General features: G+C 35.0%; 1 protein-coding gene across 2 annotated transcripts in view; it reads right to left on the reverse strand.

Annotated features, from left to right (window-relative positions):
• The window catches only part of ITGA1 (integrin subunit alpha 1), a 177,742-nt gene that overhangs the window by 10,736 nt on the left and 144,814 nt on the right, over positions 1–22,192 (reverse strand). For both annotated transcript variants that reach the window (XR_014309618.1, XM_082723222.1), the window contains exons 21-28: positions 18,205–18,281; positions 15,490–15,579; positions 14,002–14,104; positions 10,481–10,594; positions 8,115–8,219; positions 7,844–7,948; positions 6,549–6,641; positions 4,311–4,427 (exon numbers count right to left, since the gene is read on the reverse strand). Coding sequence is in view for 1 of the 2 variants with exons in the window: in XM_082723222.1 (XP_082579348.1) it covers positions 4,311–4,427; positions 6,549–6,641; positions 7,844–7,948; positions 8,115–8,219; positions 10,481–10,594; positions 14,002–14,104; positions 15,490–15,579; positions 18,205–18,281 (804 nt within the window). In the remaining variant the exon portion in view is untranslated. The remainder of the gene's footprint in view (positions 1–4,310; positions 4,428–6,548; positions 6,642–7,843; positions 7,949–8,114; positions 8,220–10,480; positions 10,595–14,001; positions 14,105–15,489; positions 15,580–18,204; positions 18,282–22,192) is intronic.

Consider the following 22,192-nt stretch of genomic DNA (forward strand, 5'->3'; position numbering starts at 1 on the left):
AAATGATATTTAATTAAATTGCTTCATTTTAAACTTTTTTGTTGGTGAAATATACATGTCTCCTAGTAAAAACTAGTACACGTGGTGAACTAACTTAGAGGTTCTGGGAAAATATTTGGGAAGACATACAAACTAGAGTTAGCTAGCACTGAATGGCACTTTGTCATTACATTTTTCTCAGGGATGTGGCAGAGAAATTCAATCAGTTAAATGATGATCAAAAATTGAGGTCATTGGAGGTGGGGGAATCTGGCACATGCACCATGGCTGAGGGGTGGGGGAGCCAGGTGTTGTCTGGATTAATTTTAAATGTGTTAGAATATCTGCCTTTATAGGCTTGACAGGAAGTGCCTCTTGAAAACATGCTGTATTATTTGGAGATGAAAAGGAACTCACTGATCATAGAAGAAATTTCACATAGGGGTGAATGTGGGTGATTTTTTAATTATACTGTTTAATTTGGATCATTATAAAATTATAAGTGTTATACTTATTTCCTATTATACATTATAATAAAAATAAGGGTAGGCACTGAAAGGGACCTTTGTAATAATCTCATCTAAAATGTATTTTAAATAAAAGGAAATTAAGGGTCCTAGAGAAGTGTATTTTTAAAGTCTATATATTTTTTTAAAGTTTCAGAGCAGATTATAATAGTTCAGGCAGTGAGTTAATTCTTTGAAGGTATGGTACCTCCATATCATTTTAATAATGAAGTTATGGTGAATTTCACAAGGGAATGGTATACTTTAAAAAATCATTATTGAATAATTGAGGGCTTATATGGGATAAATGGTCAAAAATGGAGATTTTAAAAATTTTTTATCATTTTTTATTATGTTATGTTAGTCACATACAGTACGTCATTAGTTTTTGATGTAGTGTTCCAAGGTTCGTTGTTAACGTATCATACCCAGTGCTCCATGCAATCTATCCCCTCCTTAACACCCACCACCAGGCCAACCCATCCCCCCACCCCCCTCCCCTCAAAAATGCAGTTTTAAATTAAAGAAGGTAACTTCTTTATGTCTTCCACCATGACACAGCTTTATGTCTTCCATTATGTCAGACTCTAGTTGGCGGTAGATGAGGAAAAGGGGAAACAGGTAAATAAACATGAAAAAACACAATAAATGTACCCTCTTCCAATGGCAGTTCTCTGTGTCTCAGGGTTTCTTCCTTTGAGCCAAAAATAAAAGTTCTGGATTCACAAACTATCAGGCCCCTTACCTTGCGCCTGCAGGTCCTGAGCCGAAAATAAATCAGACCAGGCTGTCACAGGAACAGGTGGTGGGTATAAGACTTTCCTCTCCTTTGTCCCTCCCTGCTCTCTCGCTCGCTCTCTCTTGTCCTTTCCCTCTCAAGTCTTTTGGCATCTTTCCAACCTTCCTTTGCTTTCATATACTAAATGCTCTATTTTATTTTATTTTTTATTTTTGAGATTTATTTATTTATTTGAGAGAGAGAGAGAGAGAGAGAGAGAAAGAGAGAGCGCCAGTGGGGATTGAGCAGAGGGGCAGAGGGTAGGAGAGAGAGAGAATCCCAAGCAGACTCCCTGCTGAGCACAGAGCCCCATGCACCGGCTCCATCTCAAAACCCTGCGATCATGACCCAAGCTGGAATCAAGAGTTGGATGCTCAACCGACTGAGCCAGTCAGGCACCCCGAAGTGTCCTATTTTAAAACTTAATTGTGGGAGTGCCTGGGTGGTTCAGTGGGTTCGGCCGTTGCCTTCAACTCAGGTCATGATTTCAGGTTCCTGGGATCGAGCCCCACATTGGGCTCTCTGATCGGCTGGGAGCCTGCTTCTCTCTCTCTTTCTCTGCCTGTCTCTCTGCCTACTTGTGATCTCTGCCAAATAAATAAATAAACTCTTAAAAAAAAAAAAAACTTAATTGTGTTATCTGAACTTTTCCACTCAGCTAATTCTATTAACCTGGGTTGTGAGTGAAGTTGGGTCGTAAGACTGGAGACTAGGTGAATACGGGACATAGCTTCAAACTGGCTAGAGCCAATACTGGACAAAATTAAAAACAAGCTAAGTTTGTTTTCAGTGCCCAGACTTACAACTTTCACTTTCCTTCTCTGCCTTTCCATATTTACTTATCAGTAAAGGCTAGATCTTATTTATGCTTATCCCTGGGTTCAAAACCCTATGGCAAAGGGTCAGATTCAACAGTACCTGGTAGAAATGACGTGCTTACTGACTATAATATGGAATAAATGTTGAGTGAACCAATTGAACTAATATATAAAAAACAGAAAAATGGTGGTACTATTTCCCATCCACAGTTGCCAAGAATATGTATATTGGATAAGGAATACACCTTCAGGGTTAGTAAATAAATCATTAGTGATGAACTTCAGGCATCAGTATGAAATCAAGTTAAGAAGGAAAAAGGTTCTGCTTTCTTAGGGCTTCTCTGTGGGCTGAGTCTCATTTCATTCTGTTGGTCATATTGGCCTGACTGGGCTTCTCCCTCAGTGTGTGGTACTATATTCCAGAAGGTGTTTCTCTATTTAAACCTGTGTCTCCTCAAAGCCTTCTCTCTTCAATATTAACTATAGCAAGCTACCATTAAGATTTTGAAAAACTTTAATTTCTACCATGTGTACTGCAAGGACAAATTATATAAAGACAGCGCTTTTTGAAATAAAGTCACAGATCCAGGAAGAATCTTTGGCCTGTTCCCTGTATGGAGCCTGGGAGTTTCAATGAACTTCCAGAGTCAGATTTGGAAGAAGGAGGAAGAAGGGATAATCCTAAGGTTTCAGCTCAGGGTCTATTGAGTGTAAAAAGATCCCTGTCAGCTGTGTCCTAAACTACACGGGCAAGTACAGTGCTCAGAATAGAAAAGCACACCGAAAGAAATCAACAGTAAGATGCTCTCTGGAATAGAGGTGCACAGAAGTGAAGAGTGAGTCTTTGTTTCAAGCACAACCTCGACATCACTAAGCCAGGTCTTGGGTACCACGGTGTGGTAAAGCCAGGTATTACAGACGGAACACTGGTAACCCTCTGGAGTAGGAGCGGGAGGTTTGAGAAAGCAAGGAATTCTGTCTTATCGAGACTTTGCTGGAGAAAAGCTGCGGTTTCTGTTCACTAAACTAAATGCTACTGATCTACACCTTTAACATGGCTTTGTTTATCATCCACCCTGGGTGTAATCCCCCCAAAAGAGGAAGTTAGGCATTGTAAGCCAGTCGAAAAGGGTAGCAACCTTTGGCACTTTGTGGGACAAAAATTTATTATTTAAACTATTTGATCAAAAGAGAATTCTGCTGCTCAGGTATTAGAAAAATGAATATGTAACTATAACCTGTGTTTTTAACAGAGTTTAGCTATTTAATAAAACAATTTGGTAAAATATAGGGTGGTATGATGTTAGAATGAATACCAATTTGATGTTTCATTGGAAAAAAACATTAAATTCAACTTTTTGATAGGACTTTATTCTCTACTAAATTTGTGTAAATACTATCATCTTAGTTCTGCTTAATTTGAAAAGGATACAGCTAGGAGTTTGAAAAATCTCACACATCTCAGTATAAGCAAAATATCTACATAAATATATGGATTTACCGAATAGAAATAGTTTTATGAGAGGATTTGAAATAGGAGTCAGTGAAACAGTAAGATTTCTCTTTCATCAACTGACTAATGAACTTACCTTCTCTCACTCAGACACACAGCTATTACATAGAACGTGGCACATTTCTTCATATATTAAAGAAGTCTTAGTTTTTAAGATATATAGATATATGTATTTGGATAAGGCTCATCTTAACCATTCTATTATTTATATACTCTTAAACTGACATAAGAGCTCATTTTATTCTTTTTTTTTTATAAAAGAGAGTTTTCATTCTTTACTTATAAAAGTAATGCATACTTAATTTACAAATATCTCAGTGTGATAGACATATAAAGGTCTATATATATAGACATATAAAGGCATATAAAGAGAGGCAGAGGGCACAGGGAGAGGGAGAATTTTTTTAATTAATTAATTACTTAGACAGACAGAGATCACAAGTAGGCAGAGAGGCAGGCAGAGAGAGAGGAAGGGAAGCAGGCTCCCTGCTGAGCAGAGAGCTGGATGCGAGGCTCCATCCTAGGTTGCTGGGACCATGACCGGAACCAAAGGCAGAGACTTGAACCCATTTTTTTTTTCTTTTGTCTTGGTTATCATCTCAATACTTTTAATGGCTGTGTAATACCATATTACACAGCATGGATAAATGATCATTTATTTCACCAATTTGTTGTTGATAGTTGAAATAGAAAGTCAAAGGAACTCTGGTGCTTACCTTCCACAGGGCTAATATGAGCAGCATTAATAGCAATAGTCCCGCAAAAGCACTCAACAAGATGACCCATAGCGGCACCCTGCCCGGCAGTCCATCTTTGGATATTTGAATACCGAACTGAAATTTATTTAAAAAGACTGTTAACATTGATAAACACCTACTATATGTCCTGGTACATTGAGTTCTTGCAGGCTATAATTTTCTACCAAACAATGTACTTAATCTGATTACTACCTACAGAGAAAACCTTGAGTTTACACTTATAAACGCCCTTCATCTATTCAAAATCTCTAAGCATGTCAAATTTGTGATTACCCCAAATATGTATAATCGTATGCTTTAGAAATGCATACATAAAGAGCAAACTGTCTATGAATCAGAGTGCTTGGGAGTAGAGGTGCACTTAACTCACTGAGAACCCAAAGTATTATATATTTTGAAGATTTATTGATGGACTTTAGTACATTATCATGACCGTAAAGGTTTAGGCTGGAGTGTTACCCACAGTTTGCTGACATAAAAAAAAAAAAAAAAACCTGAGCAGGTCTTCTTCTAATTCTAGTTTTCATGTGCTTTATTTTTTGTCTACAAATTTATGTAAAAATTTCCTACAGTAAAATGTACAAATCTCAAGTGTACAGGTAACATAAATTTTTGCACATATATGCAGCCCTATGTGCTTTTTATTAGACGGCATTGTCTCTGCCAGTCAACTGATCTTCAATTTATACATTAGGTCTTAACTGAAGGAGAACTTTGAGGTAAAAAGCTCTTAGTTAGGTTAAAGCAGCTGCTCCATGTGTCCCCCAAACCATGGTGAGACTTGTCTGCCCTGGGTCTCATCCTTAGGTTTCTAAGAAAAAAGACTAATTCAGGGTAGATCTCACGATGAGTAACAGTTCAAGTTACTATGTTGGCTTGTCACAGGGACCTTCTCAATTCCTAACGCTAGAGGGAAGACTGGACGTAAAAAAGGGAATGGGGAGATATTTACATATATTGGATACTGATACAAGCTATTCAGAGGGCTCCGTGTGGGTCACTGCTGATGCTTTGGGAACGCAGAGCTGGCACGCGTGTACATATACACAGAATAAGATCTTTTAGGACAGGTTTTAAATACGTCTAAAACAATTCCCTGAACTGACAGATGCAGACGCTGAAGTCTGAATGGGATCAGGGACTTCTCTAAGATCACACAATGACAAAATGATCACTTTTAGTAATTTTAACAATGTAGGTATAATTTTCTTTTAGGATAAAATGTTGAATGATAGTTCCAAGGGGAGTTTAAAACTAACATTTAGGGGAAATAGAGCTAATTATAAAATTTCAATGAAACATATCTAGGAATCAAAAGTACTCTTTTACAATATTATTCATACTCATTTTGGGGGTGGTGTTTACTGGTAAAATTTTGGCTTCTCTGCATGTGGAACAACTTTGCATTTATCAGTATTCTTTATAATGTAAGTAAATATATGCTTATATTCTTTTACCAGGGGTCATTGACGTTGGAACTACTTGAGATAAGTATTAATTTGAAATAAGAAAAATTTTAAACAATATCTGAATGTCAGATAGCTTCCAAATAAAATTAAATGACTCATACTATCCACATGGGATATTTAAACTCCCCCATGAAAAGAGGAGAAATGTTTACATATACACATCAGTAACAAGTATTCTGGCCTTATTTTATAATGAAGCAGGAGGGAGAAAACCTCAAACCATTTTGTTTTTCCCAAGGACTGAAGTGTGAATTTGTACGAGGGAATAACATTTCATTTTTGCTTCTGACTTCCCAATGACTACATGAAGAAAACCTTTCAAAATTTACATTTATTTCTGAAGTGTAGAGTCACTTTCTATAAAGTGTTTTTCAAGTCTGCTCTTCAGATATCAACTGCATTTTATAATGTCAGTTTTTAAGGAGGAAAATTACGAATGCATCTTTTGTTATCAAGGTGAAAGTAAAAACACCAATTTATTGTGATAGTTACAAGCAGTAAAGTCAAACATGGCATGTTAATTGTAAATATCATGGTTTTTCCCAGTTTCTTACAAAGAAGACTGAAATCACACTTGAAGTTAATTAAGTACAATTTGAAGCAAAAATGTCTGTTACTTAGTGACTAGCTAGTCACCGCTTTAGGTTCTATAAGCAATTATAAAACATTATGTCACAAAATTCAGAGTGAAATGTATAATGTTTTCAAGACTTAGAGTTCCTCTTACCTCTCTTTTTTGATTCCCAGTACTTAAAATCAGTGATGTATTTTCACTCTGAAGGTCTGCCCTTACAGTAAGATTTAAGCTAGAAAAACGTGTCTGAAAAGCAAATAGAATTTATATTCAATATATTATGCTAATCATAGTAAGAGCTAGTCATGTTTGAGCAGTGCAATTTTTAAAATGGAGATTTTCCTGAGAGGTTTAAAAACACTGGTTTTATTAACATCCAAATGAACAGGTTGTTTCAAACGATGAACCGTCCCTCTTCTCTCCACTCAAATTGTCACTTAGGTCCTTGTTATAGAATGCAACAATTTTCGAAATCATTTTCTTCAGATTTATCCTTAGTAAAAACAAACCTCAAACCCTGCCCCCTTTCATACAGCTAGATATGAAATAGCTACACTCTGGTAATGAAGTTTATATAGGAGCTTGTGTAGGATAAAACACAAAATTGCCAATATCCAACAGTTTGTGACTTACAAAAATTGCAACTTAATATTTTTAACTTATGAAAATTGCAACTTAGGTTATGATCAAATCCTAAAAATGGGAATTTCATATAATTAACCAAACACTTCTATGAGAGAAAGAAACCATACAAAATACAAATGGATTAAGTTTTAAAGTAGCTTGTTGTCAGACAGATATGACTATTAGAAGTTAAAAAATATCCTTCTATTTTATATATATATATATCGTATATGTAGTATATATAAATGTGTATATGTAGTATATATAAATGTGTGTGCATATATCTTATACATAAATTATGTATTATATAGTATATATAAATGTGTGTATATATAGTATAAATTGTGTATATATATAGTATACATAAATGTGTGTACATATATATGTATATATATGTAAAGTCTGATCTAATACAATAAATCCACAATATGTGTTAGCTCTATTTGTTGTTAATGGTGTCAAGGAGTCAAGCGCTGTCTCTCTATAATTCTTTGTCCCTTAACTGGGTTCTATTATGTTAAGATAAATGCAAACTTTGATACAGTATAGGTGTTTATTTCTAGAGGTACAAAAAAAATTGTAAAAGAGACTGAAAACAAAAGTATATATCTGGAAGGGCACTTTGGAGATAACTTAGTTACGAATAAACAAGGAAAATGAGACCCATTTGATTGGTTAAGTAGAGCCAGGTTTGAACCACATATTTTTACACTTCCAGTTCTTTCTACAGAAGCACTATACTTGGTATATACTAAGTAATGAACAAACACTGGTTAACATAATTTGATAATTCAATAATTGCAGAGAACGATGCAATCACTTACTTTTATAAAAGTTGGTTTCCATACGATAAGTGAAACATTCACTTGGGTCATGTCAGAAGGAATCAAATTACATGTAATGGTAGCAAATTTACACGTACTGCAGTCCTGTTTAAACAATCAGAGGTACATATTAGTACCTTTGTCATTTGACAAAAAGATACCATATGAAGACATTCTACAAGGTAGCTATTTTTAGGCTGATATTGAATTTATTCACTTAAAAGGCATGAGATAAAACAAGTAAGTACTTGTCTTGGTTATCTGTATTTACCGGAATTGTGCCTCTTTTGAGAACTTCAGGTTTGGATATAATTGTTTTCTTCCCAGAGTTGACGCCAAGAGGGTCCTGAAGGCTACTGGGTCTGCAGTTCGCATTCTAAGAAGTGAAAATATTTCTTTTATCAGACAATGCCAGATGTCAGAGGGAAAAGTAACCTGGTATAATAACGTGAAGCATCTGAGAGACAGCCATTGTCACAGATGAAAGATCCATCTTCAGGAGTGTGCAATATGGAAGAAGCTATTCTGTAGTAGCCATATTCACCGACTCCCAGGTAATAATGACTGTTAGCATGCTACTTTTGAATTGTAATAGATATCGGGGAGATTGTTATCAAAAAGGAAGGGTGCTAGTGGAACTTACTACTGTGTAACATGCTCATTAATTTACTGCTTTCATCAAATTTTAGTTGTAAATTCCCATAATACAGAGAGAGAAAAGAAATTAAAACTATGGTGGGAAACAAAAGGGTCAGCATTTGTTATTCAATATGATGGCTCATACGATGGTTTGTGAAACAAACAAAAAAAGAGATGCGCTTTCATCTGTATTTGTGTATTCATCCAATAATATTTCAGGAGTCTCTAAACACCAAGGGTAAGATACTTGGTCTATGTGGGAAGAAAATGTAAGTCAGCAGCCCTATAAATGTTGAGATGCCATGTTTATAGGACAGCTAGTTCTTAGATTGTTTTTCTAGACTTAACTCTAATAAACATTTTGTTCATCAAAACTCTCTACAGCCTTGATAAAAGATAATAAAGTTAAAGTTCATAAGTAATAGGAAAAGTACAATTTTAGTCTTTCTACATCCTCACTAACTTGCTTTTTTGGATTAGAGAGAAATGGTAGAGATTTTTTAAAAATTTTTATTTATTTATTTGTCAGAGAGAGAGAGAGAGAGAGCACGCGCGCAAGTGCTCAAAAAGGCAGAGTGGCAGGCAGAGGTGGAGAGAGAAGCAGGCTCCCTGTTGAGCAAGGGACCCGATGCGGGGCTGGATCCCAGGACCCTGGGATCATGACCTGAGCCGAAGGCAGCGACTTAACCGACTGAGGCACCCAGGCATCCCAGAAATGGTGGAGATTTAATTTTTCCTTGTTTTTAGGGAAACATTTGAAGATCATAATCCAACTATCACTGTTTTTACTTCTTGATTGCTGAGAGTATTTTAAGTAAAAAAAAGTCTCTGAAGTGAAGACAGATTGTCAAATGCTGATAATATGCATGCATTGCTTCAACATTCATTGTGATTTTCTATGTCTTAGAGACTAAACCAACACAATTTACCACATTGACTTATTCAAAGCTATAGGTACAAAATGGGTGCGATACCACTATTACTTGGGATAAGTGAGTAAAAAAGTGCTTTACTGTTTTACGTGCAGCTCTTAAATTGCTTAGGAGCATTTAGGAAGTCTCTTTTTTGAGATGTTTGATGACCTCAAAAATATTAAAGCTTTAACAAACATGTTAAGGCACAAGTAAACAAGTAGTTACCTAAAATCCACTCCAGTGGATTGAGTAGTATTCCAAAAAGACATGCCCAAGTCCTAGCACCTGGAATCTGGGAACATGACCTTATTTGGAAAAAGGGTCATTTGGAGGCACCTGGGTGACTCAGTTGGCTAAGCTTCTGCCTTCAGCTTAGGTCATGATCTCCAGGTCCTCGGATCGAGCCCAGCTTAGGGCTCCCTGCCTACAGGTAGTCTGGTTCTCCCTCTGACCCTGTGCCTGCTCCTGTGCTCATTCTCTCTCTCCCTCCCTCTCAGATAAATAAACAAAATCTTAAAAAAAGAAAGAAAGAAAGAAAGAAACAGGTTTATTGCAGTTGTAATTAAGGATCTCCAGATGAGGTCCTTCCATTTAGGATGGGCTCTAAATTCACTGATGACTGTGCTGTAAGAGACCGAAGAGGCAAAGACACAGAAACTCAAGGAAGATGGGCACGTGAAGACAGAGGCAGAGACTGCAATTACGCTCCCACAAGCTCAGGCATGCAAGGGGTGACAGAAGCCCCCAGAAGCTAGGAGAGAGGCATCCCTGTGAGCCTCCAGGGGGACCAAACATTGTTGGCAACTTGATCGCAGACTCTGGCCTCCAGCACCAAGTAAGAATAAATTTCTGTTGTTTCTAGCCACCCACTTGGGTTAACTTGTTACCACAGCAGTTGTAGGAAACTAATGCATCTACTAAGTATCCAGTGGAAGTTATTATTATTATTTAAAATTTTCTAAATTCTTTTCCAGGTCACTTTGGTAAAGTTCTTTATCACAAGTGGCATGCAGAACAAAAGGCTTTAAATACAAATTGAAGAAGATAATAATTACGATGTCATTCCAAGGCACATATGACTTACATTAGAAGACGACCATCCACTTGGGTATAGCATAGGATAACCATCTGATGTCAAGTTGGGAAATGAAATCGACAGCTTAAGTTCTGGCATTGGAAAATGTCCACTCTTTCTAATCTACGGGAAAAAAAAATAAAAATTAATCCTTTCTTCCTCTTCCAACAGCACCCTTTCTGCCTTAGGTAGGATATTTGTCCTTAACTGATTTAAGTTGTATAATATTTTGAATCTGAAAGTGAATGCAGGCAGCTTATGGCACTGGACAGAGAGCTGGCATGATTAAACAAGAATAAAATAGGGATGCTTCATAGTGCCATATGTATCAGCGATAATGTATATTGGTCCTTCATCTTCCCAGTCCCAAAATAGGACTGGGATTAAGAAAAGTCAGAATTAAATTTCTTTATGCTCATCGTCTTTTTGGATCCACTAGTCTTTTGGAGGTGGGAAGGAAGGAGAACATTTACTCGACCCATTCAGCACAGGTGAGCCTATTTTGTTTGCCTCAACCAGTCTGCTGTAACCCCTGAGGCCCACAAATCATTTCTCAGCCCAGCCATATGGCATCTGCCACCACTGCACAGGCAAACCAGATAACCATCTGCTTCCTTTCACTATCCTATCTCCAGCTAGGGCTACTGTGTCAATAACGACTGATAATCCAGTTGGATGAGAGTCACATTGATTCTTTTCTCACTGCCTATATGTTTTTATCTACTAAACTACAATTCCCACTGAATATCACATCATGCCACCAGTGGTGAGTGTAGCACATAGGGAAGGAAAGCCAGGCAGGATGAAATTCATCAGGAAGTTGAATTTACTATTCAAAAGTCCTCACAGGTTGAATTGGAGCAACCAGGTGCTATGGGCCTCCCTTCTTCCACTCAGGCATAATTTTCAGGACCTCCACCTTCTTTACACCTTCCCTAGGCTGAATTCCTAGGTGAGTAGGGAGCTCCTTAATCTAGATGCCAGAAAATCCAAAGGATCTATCTAACTGAGCCTTCTGGACTGGGAGTTACACAGATCTGAAACAATTCCCTGTGGTTGCATCCCTTAATCTTGGAATTCTAGGAATTCCTGACCAGCTGTGCCGGGCCTCTTAAGCATGCTCCTTGACTCTTGTCCCTTCTTATTGTAATACGCCTTAAACTTGCCTGCCATGGTCTCCCACTCTAATTCCATCTGCTTTCTGGTAAGTAATAAAAAAAAATCATGTAATCTGCAATTAACTCTTATTTTCTTCTGATTAAAAACAATGTTATTTACAGAAACAATGAAAATATTGAAAATAAATGGGAAGTTTTCTACAATTCTCCTACACTGGTAACACTTTAGTGTACAATTTACCTATCATTTGCATATATGTATACATTATAAAATTTGTATCATATAAAATACAAGATTTGGCACCCCATTTATAAAATGTATTTCATGGTCTTTTCTAATAAACTTAGAGATTCTTTGAGAATATGACTTTCATTAGCTGCTTAATAATAACCATGGTATCAATATTTTTTTGTTTTCTTTTTGATATCAATATTTGTTTATGTTCAATATTCACTTATATTCCAGACACTATGCTAATTCTCTTATTTGCATTAGTGCCTTTAACCCTGTTAACAACGGTATGGGGTAGATTCTCTTAATACCCCTATTTTACCTATAAGAAGACAAGGTTAAATTGGGAACAAAGAAATTTCAAGGTCACAGAGCTAGTAAATAGCGAATTAAGTTTTTTTTTTTTAATCTAAAATATGTCCTCTTTAGCTGTCTCTCCCTTGAATAACTATCTGATAATTTATTTAAGCAGTTTTATGTGGTTAAACTTTTATATTGTTCCCAGGTTTCAATTTTTAAACTGCTATAAATGACACTGGTAACAGTATTTTCCAGGGGTGCCTGGCTGGTTCAGTCAGGAAAGATGTGACTCTTGATCTTGGGGTTGTGTGTACGAGCCCCATGTTGGGTGTTGAGATTACTTACAAATAAGTAAACAAACAAACAAACAAACAAATAAATAAACCAATAAAATTTAAAAAAGAGTATCTCTGAGAATAAATCTTTGTATCACCAATAATTTTCTGTGGTACATTTCTAGTAGTAAATTCATTCATGGCTCTCACCTAAGAAAATGTTCCCATATATTCTTTTTTCAATTCCATTACTCCAGCTTTAAGTTTTATCCCAGCAAAATAATGAGATAAAAAAAATTATGGTCAGGGATATCCTTAATAATGTTATTTATATCAGCATTATTTATAATAGCTGAAGAGTACCTGTTTCCAGTTTGGACCCTAGTAAACCATACGAAGATCTATAATATTCAAAATTCATTCCTCCCTCCCTCCCTCCCTTCGTTCCTTCCTTGTGTTTTTGTTGAATTCTTTAATCTAGGAAAAGCAAATAGGGCTAGAAGAACTTGGCAGCCAAAATTTCAAAAAATAATCTCAGTAATAAGAGTAATTTTAACAAAGAGCACAGATAAAAACAATAGAATGAATCTTGAGAGGATAGATTTATTTTACTTGTAAGAGAACTTCCTTTTCCACTGTGGGCAATTCCCAAAGAGACTGAGACCATTTTCACAGATAATAATGTTGTATTATGTCATATTTCTGAATACATATTTAAATCCATCATTTGAATTGGACCCTCTTTTACTTGAGTAATAATAACTCTAGTCTGTGTCTGTAAGTAGGCATTACCTAAAATGAAAGTCTGGTTCAGCTCCATAATTGCTTGCTATAATGGTTAGGAAAAATTCATTATGAGGAATTCAAAGATAAAAATAATTGTTGTAATAGAAAACATCACTTAAGGATTTGGTAGGAGGAACATAAATTATGTATGATACCTATGGAAGGCAGCAATGAGGAGAAAGAGATATGTATTTATTTGTTGAGTAAAGTAAAATATTACCAAGATATCTGAAATAATCAATTTCTGAAATAGTCATAATTATTTTTTATAAGTGCATTTCTCACTCATACTGAAAAAATAATGTAAATAAACTCTATAGGTTTATAGATAGTATCTCTTTGGTTTTATAAATTTATTTTTTCTAGGAAGTCAACCGAAGCATGTGTTAGGAGGAAATCTGTGCCTTAGTTTTAAAAATTGCTTCAAAATATAATTATGAATAATTCTTTGAGTAAAAGTACTTCAAAATAGTAAAATTATAAAAAAAATTCTGGAATACAGAGTTTAACTGTTGAATCAACATGTTTCTATGTGTCTGTTAATACTTTCATTTAATTTATAAGCTTATAGGGTGCCTGGGTGGCTCAGTGGGTTAGGCTGCTGCCTTTGGCTCAGGTCATGATCTCAGGGTCCTGGGATCGAGCCCCGCGTCGGGCTCTCTGCTCAGCAGGGAGCCTGCTTCCTCCTCTCTCTCTGCCTGCCATTCTGCCTACTTGTGATCTCTCTCTGTCAAATAAATAAATAAAATCTTTAAAAAAAAAAATTTATAAGCTTATAAATTACTCCTTGACAATACTAATTTAGAGGTAGATTCTTACCAAGTAGAAGATATTAATTTCATCTCCAATGTCCTCAGTAGAATTAATAACTTCAGGAACAGTCTCATTGGCCGCAATTGAAATATGGTATTCACTTGCAGAGCTTAGAATTAATTGGAGAAGAAAAACAAAACACAATGAAGTTTAACTTTTATGACCTCACTCTTTTTCTTTCTTTATACCAGGTAATCCCACAGAAAGTACTCATAGAGATTACAAGTAAGAGGTAAATTCCTTTACCCTGAAACCTACAATTACTTCTTTGAGGAGGGTGAGAATGAGAAAGACTATATAATTTAGTTCAGTAAGTCACTGAGGCCAATCTGGCCTTAAAATGTGAAAATATATACAACTTTAAAATAAAAGTTTCATTGTTACCAAGTGAAAGTTTCTATTAATTCACTAACATCATTTATATTTTGTGAATAATGAGGCTAAAACTTAATATTTTTAGTAGTGCTGAATTTTAAATAGATTTAAAAAAATGTTAAGCTTTTCATATTAAAGGCCTATATTTACTGCTAAATTTAAAAATTCATTCTTTTCCATACAAGTTCTCCATGTTCTTTGGATGAACTTGGTGGATTGAAGTATAATAAAAATATTATAGGTGTTTGCCAAAATTTTAATAAAATGAAAAATTCTTGGAAAAAATCATTGTACCAAGAGAAGTGGATAACAGCAGATAGAAAACAGCAAATAGAATTCAGAGGCTAAATAATATATACAAAATCTATTTTTATATAAACCCTATGATCCTCTCATTTTTGTTGTTATCAAAAAAAGCAAAGTGCCATAGAAAATAAAGTAATAAAATAAGACTTTTAGACTAAACTTGCCTCTGATTCTTATACTTTTTATATACATTGCACATTTTTTTTTTTTTTTTTTTTTTTTTTTTTTTTTTTAGCAAAAGCTTGGAGTCTTGCTTAAGCAAGGGAATAAGTAGTGGGAAACATTGCCAATATGATTTGTGTTTGGATAGATTGAAAGTTCTTAGGGGAAAGGACAATTTATGAATTATGCAAGAAGTAAACAGCCCTCATCAATAAGAAAGATTTAATCTAGTGTGTCCAGAATGGCCAGGCTGATCAGATCCCTCACAATGAGAAATTAGGGCTAAGAAATATGCTGGTGACCTCCAAGAACACTAGCATTTGTAAATTACGTCTTCTAGGTCTTCAGAGTTTAGACTGGACTGGTAATGAGTTTAGAGTGGACTGCTAATGCCATCCAGGATCATTAGCACCTCACATATAAGATTATTTAGCATGCTGGGACTTTAGAGGACATGAAAATTTTCCAGAGGGCTTGTTTAACACAGATTTCTGGGCCCCAGAGTACTGAATCAGATTCAGCAGATTGGGGGTGGGGCCAAGAATTTGCCTAAGTTCCCAGGTGTTCCTGATGCCCTTGGCCAAGGACCACACTTTGAGAACCACTGGGTTTGTAGAAAAGCATCAACGTAAAAATGCAGTTTCCTCCTACCTGTAAAACTGAAGTCCAACTTCATATTTTACCGGGATAGAAATGTTTACTTCATTATCAGAAAGGGCTTCAGGAGGTTCTTCGCTGTCACTAGGAAATACATAGCATGTTCAGACGAATCATGAAACTACGGACTATTTAGAGACATTTCTGAGCATTTGAAATGCAAGCTTATCTTGGCAACTAAACAAAAGCATAAAAGAGTAGAATTCTTGTTTTTGCGTTTTTGTTTTGTTGTTGTTGTTCAGTCAGGGTGGGGAGGGAGGTCAAAAATGGGTATTATTAAATTTCCCAAGTTGATTCTGAATTGTAGCTAGGGTTGAAAACCAGAATGATTTCTCAAACTTCTATGAAGATTATGGATAAGTAACTCTGGCTCAGTCATTAAATACACAGATTACTAGGCTTTGCTCCTTGAAATACAGATTTAGTAGGTAGGTTTGAGGTGGGACCTAGGAATTTGTGTTTTTAACAGAGATCACAAAATGATTCTTTTTTTAAAAAATTTTTTATAAACATATATTTTTATCCCCAGGGGTACAGGTCTGTGAATCGCCAGGTTTACACACTCCACAGCACTCACCAAAGCACATACCCTCCCCAATGTCCATAACCCCACCCCCCTTCCCTCCACCCCCCTCCCCCCAGCAACCCTCAGTTTGTTTTGTGAGATTAAGAGTCACTTATGGTTTGTCTCCCTCCCAATCCCATTTTGTTTCATTTATTCTTCTCACAAAGTGATTCTTATTTATTCCTCACCGATTAGGACCTCACAAAGAGACATGGCTAGGTTTACATGGTGGAAAGTCAATATAAAATCTTTCATCTTCTTGTTTTAATAGTCCTTCCATGCTTATTTGATGCTTATGTTATTTGTTCAAGATTTATTCCCTTAAGTTGTCATTTCAATTATACATTAGGTAAAGGCATGCATATTTACACATGCATATGCATATCTCATACTCCCATGCATTTAAAAAAAAGCACAGTGAGGGGTATAACAGTTACCAACACTGGCTCTGGGGCCAGCATGCATGGTATTGTTATTTAATTTCTCTTTGCCTTGGTTTCTTCATCTATAAAATGGGGACTTATCATAAGTGATAAACAAATGATGATTATAGTACATGTAAAGTGCTCAACATTGTGCCTAGATGTAGGAAATAAAAAGTACTAGCTTTCATTATTTTTATCACACATACCCTCTCCACCAAGTGACCAAGCACCTAGCATTTGGTCTCACAGAATGGACAATGAGGACCTCTCAATGGCTTTGCCATACCTAAGTGTGCTAAGTGGCTTGGTGTGAGCTAGAGTAGAGCAAAAGCAGAACCCTACTTTGGGTTATAGATATTTGTGGGACAGGGCTTTTGCTATGACTGGTCCCATCTTCTCCTACCTGTTCCCTACTGTGGCCAAATTAGTCTTCCTAAGAACCAGCTAGCTCTGTATATAAACTTCACCCCTCAAGAACTTTTCTGGCTCCTTATGGTTTGCTTAGTTAAGTAAACATGCCCTATTCTTACATTCAATACTCACCATAACATGGTGGGATGCACACTCCCTGTTTATCTTCTGTTACTTCTTTTTGTATTCTCTATATTTGAGCTAAAATGGATTACCTGATATTCCCTCAGTAGGTCTAGTGGTTCACTATTGAGTTTTTGCTCAAGCTGTATACTTTTCCTAAAATGCTCTACTTAATTCCATTTACTAACCTATGCATTGCTCCCCAACCTTTAAGGTCCTTCTCCTTGATAAAGATTTCTTGGGGTCTCATTGTCAAGTGGATATAACTTAACCTCTATTATGTCTCTGATACACAGTTTTTATTTCTCTAATGAATTTTCCTTGTTGTACCCTATATTATAATAATTTATATATTAGTCTTTGCCTCCTATTTAATGTTTACTCCATGAAGTTTAAATCCTTATTAATTTTTATATTCCCTATAGTGACAAATTCAATATCTTGTCTGTAGTAGATGTCAAATAAATATTTGTTGAGCTGGATTAAATTGAGCATACAGAATTCATTTACCCATTAATTTATTTTCTCATTTATTCATTCATTCTATATTTACTCAGCAATTATTGGATGTGAGGCACCATGCTAGATACCGGAGAATAAAGCAACAAAAGATAGAATTTTATTTCAAGGAGTTTTTGGTCCCGTGGGTGATTATACTTAGAAGAAAGCTAAGACACTATTTTAGTTTCCTTATTAGCCTTTTGTTATTTGTTACTTGTTATATGGGTATTGGGTGATATCTTTCAGAGGATCTGACTGATTTGGATAAAATTTATTAAACTACAAAAGGGCATCATAAAACTTTAAATCCATTTAATGATCCAGTTGAACTTGATGGGCTGCCAGTACAAGTTAAAATAGCAATCCTGTAAAAATTTTTAAATAAATTTAAATGCAATTTGATAGATATAAGTAATATGTGATTACAACGTGTTTTACAGCTCATAGAATCAATGGTTTAATATTGGTAGGTGCATTAATATTGGCATTAATTCTAAATTTCTTATTTAAGTTAATCATATGGATGTTTTTGTGAAGTAAGGGGGTTCACTCCTTTTACTTTTACTGGTCTCTCATAAAAGCTGTAAGAAGTTCTAGTGAGTCTATAAAGCAAAATATTCTAAATAATGAAATTACATACTTATACATTTACATCCATACACTCATGCACAAATATCAACCAACCTTGTTGCACTTAAGTGAATGATCACATTTTCCATGAGATAAGATGTGTTAAACTGAAATAATACTTTGAAAGTAACCTATGAAATAAAAATATTTTTAGTCTAGTAATAGATAAAGTAGTAAAATATTTACATCGATCAAAATACTTAATTACATTAATGATATTTCCTAGACTGAAACTGCAAAGTTATTTAAGAAATATTACCTAAGAAAATAAAACCTAATCACATCTCAAAAACAGAACAAGATATACATATACTTTTGGATGCAAGTATGAAATATGCTTTGTATATTAATATGAATTTAAACACTTTATTCAAATCACATTAGTAAAAAAAAAAAATATATATATATATATATATATATATATATATATATATATATATATCAACTATTACCATGAAGGTACATTCTATGTATTACATTACCATTTTCTACCAGATCACAACCATAAGCAATGTAATTATGAAGTAGTCATAGTTAAACTTTAATATGTAAACTTCTACCATCTATATATGTTCATTATAAAATAGGGGAAAACTATGTGGGTCCATTAATTTGAATAGTACAAAAAGTTTTGGGCTTTTAAGGAATAAAAACAAAATGAAAAAATAAAAGACTTATTTATAATAAACTATAACAATAACAATAATGTAGTAAGTTTTGCTTACAAATTGGATAGTTAAAATAATACCTAAGAAAAACTAACACCTAATACCTAAGAAAAACTAACACCTAATACCTAAGAAAAACTAATACCTAAAAAATAATACCTAAGGAAAACATTTTTGTTATACCAACATTCTGGTACAGGTTAACTTATTTTTAAAAACGATGCCTGAGCATAGAAACTATATAATTAGGACTCTTCATAAACACTGACAGACAGGCCAGAAACTGGATTACTTATTTGAAGACACAGGTCCTCAGCAAAGTTCTAGTCCAAGACCCCTCATGATAATCTTCATTAAGCTATTTTCTATTCTGAAAACTAATATTGGTTTGCGCTAACTAGAGTGTTTTGGAATTTGGCCAGCCAAAAAGATGGCTCAAAGTGCATAATTAATAGAGACTTTTAAAATTTTACTTTTGTGATTAAGTGCCAGACAGGGCAGAGTTTGATATTGAAAGCTCTCTTAATCAATTTAGGCCCATTCACAGAAGGGAGGATTAGAATTCATGTGTCATGAGATTTCCATGGTTGTACTGTATTATGTGTGGAGTTTTCTTTTGTATTTTCTTTCCACATATATTTTGGGTTACACTAAAAAAAATCTTTTCTTAAGAATCTGCAGATCTGCAGTATGCTTCTTGCATTGAAATAATAATCATAATTCTAATAGGAGATTACTGGGTCCAATTGCCAAATTGCCTCTCAGTGAGCTCCTTTTTTCCTGCCTTCATTAGACCCCTGACTGGCCTGAACATTTAAGTCTTGGCATTTCTGATGAGTCTTCAGACTTTGGGAAGATACTAGCAGAGAAGTAGGGTTGAAGAAGGTGCCTATTCTCTATTGACATGATCCTGAAATGTTTAAACCATAAATTTAGATCTTGAAGTCAAAGTATATCCTAAGTGTAAAGCCCATGCAAAAATCCCTTGCAAATTATCTTCCCATCTCTATATTGATGGCATGAGATGCTTTGATTTAAGCTTTTACTCTAAGCAGCAAGGAATTGTTAAAGAAAGAAAAAGTGATTGAAAAGTAATTAAGATTGCAATTAATATCTCTAAATGCTGAAATGTAATACAGGCTCTATTATTATTCTTAAAGAAATGGAGATAGTTCCATGGTTAATTATAGTGGTCAGAGGAAGAAGTAGAAATGAGTTGAAATTCACTATTTCTATGTCAAAATAGAGGAATCATGGGTATATTTTTTCAAATATGATATATGTTTTATAGATTTTTAGGGAAGAAACGTAATTTCACAATAAATTTCATTTGAGATAGTCAAGAAATGGGCTCGATAATGAGGTTCCTAAATTAAAGTGGTACACCTAGTTATTTTCATAGCTAAAATGGTTTATTGAATTCAGTGATAATTACTGTCATTAGTAGTTTTTTCAGTCCTTAGTAGCTATGCCATATGTGTGAAGGGAAAAGACCTTTCTGAATTCTCATTTGCAAAAAGAAGAGCTAAAAGACTTCATTATAGATATGACTCTGTCATTTCCAGATGTCTAACTCAGTGTTTGTCATCTTTTTAGGATATGTGATAAAGGTGACAATGATCTATTTTGAAGTTTTATATTAAAAAATGTTATAATGTGAAGAAGTTGAAATTGGGATGGTATTTCTATCTTTTTTTTTTAAAGACTAAGTCAAGTAAGTAAAATATCTTCTTATCTCATCACTTTGATTCAATATTTCCCTCATTAACTCAATATGAATGGAGGAGCAAATATACTGAAAAGTAACCTTCAATGAAAATATATGCAAATATGTTGTTTATCATTCAAGATGATAACTATTCTGTTTTTCATGGAAACAAATATTGTTTTCAAAAAGACATGAAAGCACTCTCTCACTTCTGTTCAACTACTACTGTAGGTTTTAGCCTGGGTATGTAGGCAAGAAAAAGAAATAAAAGGTACTGGCTTGAGAAGGATGCCTCTATTTGCAGATGACATGATCTTATATATAGAATATCCTAAGGAATCCTCTAAAGAACTACTAGAACTAATAATTTCAGCAAGGTTTCAAGACAAAAGATCAATATTAAAAAATCATTTGTATTTCTATACATGAGGAATAAACAATCTGAAAATAAATTTAAGAAAAGAATTTCATCTAAAATAGCATTAAAGGGGGTGCCTAGGTGGCTCAGTGGTTTAAGCATCTGCCTCTTGATTTCAACTCAGATTATGATCTCAGGGCCATGAGATCAAGCACCATGCTGGGCTCTGTGCTGAGTGTGGAGTCTGTCTAAGATTCTCTCCCTCTCATCTGCCCATCTCTACCACTTTCTCTCTCTTTAAAAAAAAGAAAAAAGAAAGAAACAAAAATAAAATAGCATTAAAAAAGAATAAATGCTTAGGAATACATTTAACAGAGGATGTGTAAAACTTGTATTCTGAAGAATATAAAACATTTTTGAAAGTAATTAAAGAAGATCTAAATAAATAGGAAGACATCCCATAGTCACGGATCAAAGACTTAATATCTTGAAGATGGTAATACTCCCCAAACTAATCTGCAGATTCAGTGTACTCCCTATCAAACTTCCAGCTGGCCTTTTTCGCAGAAAATGACGAGCTGACCCTAAAGTGAAGATGAAAATAAATACAAGGGACCTGGAAGAGCTAAACAACTTTGAAAAGGGAAACATAGCTGAAAGACTTACATTTTCAGATTGCAAAGATTGCAAAAGAGTTCAGTAATTAAAACAGTGTACTGACATAAAGACAGACATCTAGATCAATGGAATACAATTAAGAATCAAGAAATAAACCCATATGTTTATGGTCAAGTCACTTTCAATAAAAGAGCCACAACAATTCAATGGAAGAATGAATGACATTTTCAACCGATGGTGTGGGGCAACTGGATATCCGCATGCAAAGAATGAAGTTGGACCCTCTCCTTCTTACACAATATACAAAAGTTCATCAAAATGAGTAGAGACCCAAATGTAACAGCGAAAACTATACAGCTCTTAGAAGGAAACACAGGAGTAGATCTTTGTGATCTTGGGTTAGCAAAGCATGAGGGACAAAAGGATAAATAGATTAGTTAGACTTCATCAAAGTAAACATCTTTGTGTTTCAAAGGGCATCATCAAGAAAGTGAAAAGACAAGGGCGTCTGAGTGGCCAGTTGGTTAAGCATCTGCCTTCGGCTCAGGTCATGATCCCAGGGTCTCAGGATAGAGCCCCACATTGGGCTCTTTGCTCAGAAGGGAGCTTGCTTCTCTCCCCACCTCTGCCTGCTGCTCCCCCTGCTTGTGCTCTCTCTCTGTGTCAAATAAATAAATAAAATCTTTGAAA

The sequence above is a fragment of the Mustela nivalis genome (assembly GCF_964662115.1).
Source record: "Mustela nivalis genome assembly, chromosome: 3".
NCBI lineage: Eukaryota > Metazoa > Chordata > Mammalia > Carnivora > Mustelidae > Mustela > Mustela nivalis.